The sequence below is a fragment of the Solanum tuberosum genome, unplaced genomic scaffold (assembly GCF_000226075.1).
Source record: "Solanum tuberosum cultivar DM 1-3 516 R44 unplaced genomic scaffold, SolTub_3.0 scf00201, whole genome shotgun sequence".
Classification (NCBI taxonomy): domain Eukaryota; kingdom Viridiplantae; phylum Streptophyta; class Magnoliopsida; order Solanales; family Solanaceae; genus Solanum; species Solanum tuberosum.
In genome coordinates, this window is record NW_006239126.1 from 730,464 (window position 1) to 735,024 (window position 4,561).

At 28.9% G+C, this 4,561-nt stretch overlaps 1 protein-coding gene across 1 annotated transcript; it reads right to left on the bottom strand.

Moving 5' to 3' along the window:
- Window positions 1-1,378: 1,378 nt before the first annotated feature.
- On the bottom strand, window positions 1,379-2,118 carry LOC102604988 (14 kDa proline-rich protein DC2.15-like). Its single transcript, XM_006355415.2, has one exon. The coding sequence runs from the start codon at window positions 2,047-2,049 to the stop codon at window positions 1,633-1,635; it is 417 nt and encodes a 138-aa protein (XP_006355477.1). The 5' UTR covers window positions 2,050-2,118; the 3' UTR covers window positions 1,379-1,632.
- Between the last annotated feature and the right edge of the window lie 2,443 nt (window positions 2,119-4,561).

Here is a 4,561-nt window from a genome sequence, read left to right on the forward strand (position 1 = left end):
TATATATATATATATTTATTTAGGTTTGAAAATTACATTGGAAGATAATTTTGGGCATATCATATTTTTAAAAGTAAAAGATTTGACTAGTTTGGGTTGGACATAGACTCATAAAAGAACTTACCAAAACATGAAAAGTTTTTGAGTTTTTTAATTCATTTGTCTGACATATATAGTCAATAATATAATAATAATAAAAGAAAGCTTTTATTATTGTTTTTTTTTAAATCTTTTTTAGTTTAGTTTTGGTAATTATTTTTTTAAATAGCAAATAAATAAAAATAACTACAAGTTATGTGCCGATCGAATTATGATTCATTATTTAACTCAAATTATAAGACAATTTTTTGAGCGAGTTATTTTTCAAACATGTTCATTTATTAATTCAATCTAGTCTATCATAGGTAGTAAAAACTGTAGAAAAACTATGACTCCAAATTTTGAAGGGAGGAAGTGGAAGAAAGAACATAGCTCAATTTAAATAGAAAAAAATAACCTTGTAAATATCATTTATATGTTATTTTAAGATCTTTTAGGTGTAAAAATATATCTTATACAACATATATAAAACAAAAAAATAATTTATAAAGGACAACCAAAAAATAATCCTTTCATGGTAAAATGTCAATGAGAATAAGACACTGATTATTATCTAATCATTCTCGGAAAACATCGGACGTTTACTATTTTCTTCGTTCATTTTTACTTATTTATTATTTTAAAACTAAAATTTTATTTTTACTTATCATTTTTAACATATCAAGAGAAAATAATTTTTAAAAATTCATATTTATCCTTAACATTAATTACTTATTATCTAATTTTTTTTTTAAAATCTAATACCAAAATATTTAAAATATTTATATCAATCATTATTCTTAAAAAATATGCAAAGTCTAAAATAGACAAATAAAAATTAACTGAGAAAGTACAAAATCTAGGTTAATTTACGTACGGTACGGTAGACTTTATTGTTGTTTTGTTGAAATCTAGGATGTAGTCATGAAATCTCTTGCTAGTACGTACAAATCTCCAATAGAGGTGGATCCAAGATAAATTATTTATACATATTAAGTGAATAAATATTTTTAAATATGTAAATTAAAATAATATTATTGAGTTCTACTAAATACGTTAGCTAGTTGTGTTTATTATTATACTCATTGAAGTTGGATCTAACTTCGGCTTATTTTAGAGTAATTAAGCACTTAAAATTTGTGTTTTTCAGTCATCTCAATAAATTAATTATAGTTAATAGAGGTGACAATGTTGTTTATATATTATTAATAACTCCCATTAGAAATATGAATAGAGCATTAAATAACTATGACACTACACTTTTTTTTTAATTGACATAAGGAGATATAAAGAAAAATAATAACCCTTGCCACAAAATAGACTTCTATATATTGTGAAGTACAAAAAGTACATTAGGAAATACAAATAGGAATTACTTATTTCAAGCTACAAAGGAAACAAGAAGTTACCACACACTAGAACATTGCTCATAAGCAAAACAAAATAAAAATCCAAAAAACTCAAATCAAACTATATAGTAGTGACGGAACGAAGATTCATATAGTTGACCCCAACTTATTTGGGACTGAGACGTAGTAGTTATTGTTTGTTTGTTCACTTAGGGCATTGAAAGCCAGATGGAGCTTTTTTGCCACAAGCATTAAGAAGAAGGCTTAGAGAAAGAGGGACATTAAGGTTAATCCCAAGAATATTTGCTTTAATGGCAGTGCAAAGACAAAGAGCAGCCTCGAGATCAACAAGTCCTTCAATTAGAGAGCAACAAGGTTTCTTTGGAGGATTTCCAAGTACAACTCCAAGCACATTTCCAAGAACATTAGCACAAACACCTAATTTTAGTGTATCAATAGGGCACTTGCCTTTTGAGCTAGGGCTCGGGGTTGGCTTTGGCTTTGGCTTCGGCTTCGGCTTTGGTTTAGGACTAGGACAAGTGCCACATGCACTCACAAGAGTGAAAAAAAGAAGGTTCACAAGGACAAAAAGAGCAAGGGAAGTAGTTCTCTTAGAAGCCATAGTATTTTCTAACTTTAGAAGTTTAAAGTAGATTTGTCTTTGGCTTTGGTTGATATTGAAAAAGATTATAGGAGGTGGCTATTTATAGGATTGCAAAATTAAACATCATAGTCATGTAAAATATATACTAATAAATAATACTAAAATTAAGTTTTAGCTGGCATCACAAGCATATATAATTACTTAAATCTCTTGAAAATGTATTATTATAGATATGAATTATGAAGTGTTGCAAATTACCATGTTCCTCACCAGAGTCTACACGTATGATGGACAAAAGATGAGAAAAGGAAATTTGCATATTTAATAAGATGAAAAATGTAACTTTACTAGATCTACCTAGGAGCTATACCACTAATTACACAACTAAAATAAGCAAAAAATTAACAGCATACACCTTCTATCGAGATATAAGAAAAATTCCATTGTTAATTCTATTTAAGAATGAATTAGTGACGAATTATCAAAAAATTCTTATTGACTATGAGCTATTTAGCGATAGATTAGTGGTGAATTTCATAACTAATTCCTACTGTTTTTAATGTTTAATACACTTTATTTTTATACAGTATGAGCTATTAACTGGGGGGGAAATCGTATTAGTAGCAACAAAATTGATGCCACAAATTTTTTTTAGAAGAAATTGACAGTTAATTAGCTTCTTGTTTTTTTTAATCGTTAAACTATTGCTAAATATATAACCGATATAGCTAACATAATTATTTTTAATATCCATTAGACATTATTAATCCCTCGCTAAATAGAATTAGTGATGAATTTTTTATTGTTTGGCAACAGAAACTGTCCATCCTGATTCATATTCTTCTTTTTATGGTTACATGAATGTTTTTATTTATTTATTTTTGGGTTTGGTAGTTTTTCTCTTTTATTTTTAGTTTGGCCTTGTTCATTTAATCTCTAGCCTTTGCCATAAGTAAGATGAAGTTTAATTATTCTTTGCTTATATCTTGTACAATATTCTTCCTCTAGAAGTACCAAAAGTACTGGTTAAAATAAAGAGTAGTGACATTTGATTAAAGTTAATTAAAGAGATGAATGATTGCATAATGTAATCTTTTTTCTCTAATTATTTTTTTGTTTTGTTTTTTTCTGGTTGTATTATTGATAATTGCTTATCTTAAATTCTGTAAGATTGTCACTTTTACCTAAAAGGCAAAAATGAGGTCAAATCATGCTGTCATTTAATTCCCTTGATCTAGATCAACAAATGAGAATAGGTTTAGCAGAATTTATGCTTCTAATATTTGGATTTTTGTGTTAGTTAAATTTGGGAGAATAGAATAATTAGATAATTAATTAGTCGAAAATATAGTCATTTCTTTGTTGAAGTATATGGCTCAACTTGCATCTTTTGATAGGTGTAGTGGGAATCTAAGGACTTTCTTGAGTCACGGACATAATAGGAAAGTACCAAGGGTCCCACACTTTAAAATAAGACAATGAAGATCGTGGAGATAGAAAGATTGTTTCTGAAAGATCTTCGGCTGAAGTATATTTTGTTAAATTAGGTCTTAGGTCTAACTCACACCCCAAAAGTTAGCTCAAAGGGAGGATGATTGCCCAAGCCTTATAAGGAGTTCACCCATCTCATTAACCACCGATGTGGGACATTTGTCATTCTTTAACACCCCACCTCATGCCCAGTGCTTAGCATCTGATGCGTGGGAAATTTTGATTTTGGGGGCCCCAACATTGGGTGAGACGGGCCCTGCTCTGATACCATGTTAAATTAGGTCTTAGGCCTAACTCACACCCCAAAAGCTAGCTCAAAGGGAGGAGGATTGCCCAAGCCTTATAAGGAGTTCACCCATCTCATTAATCACCGATGTGGGACATTTGTCATTCTTTAACATATTTAATTCAAGAAAAGAAAGAAGAAAACAATGAATAAAGCATAGTCATTAATAAGAAAAACAGTGCAAATTCACTTCATCAAAAATGATCTTTAGTGATAATTAATTCATGACAATAGCTTAATTGCCACTAAAAATGTATTTATAGCGGCAAATAACACTCTTTGTAAATGTACTAAAGTCTTTAGCGACATTGGATCCAATGACAATTAACTAATGCGGATAAATGTTTTAGCCCTCTTTGTTAATGTGTATATTTATTGCCACTAAAAGTTATTTTTATTGTAATGAGTCTACAAAAAAGGAACACTAACAAACATAAAAAATAATGTGATAATTGAAAACACAATAATCTACACATGGCAAAAACTACAAAAATATGACTAGTCTCTTAAATATATTTTTGAGTAGTTTTCGTCCTTTAAATTTATCAAAAATGAATATTTGTTAGATTTTGTGAGAATGTAACCAAAAAAAATTAATCATAAATACCCATGTTAGACCATCTCCAACCCATCTCTATTTTACTCTCCATTCTTCATATTTGGAGAGTAAAATAGAGAATGAGTTCTCCAACCACTCTCTATTTCACTCTCTATTCTTCAATTATAGAGAGGTGAATAGTAGTTCTCCAAATT

Excerpts from the sequence above, each read along its gene's own strand:
- LOC102604988 (XM_006355415.2), bottom strand. The coding sequence starts at position 2,049 with ATGGCTTCTAAGAGAACTACTTCCCTTGCTCTTTTTGTCCTTGTGAAC.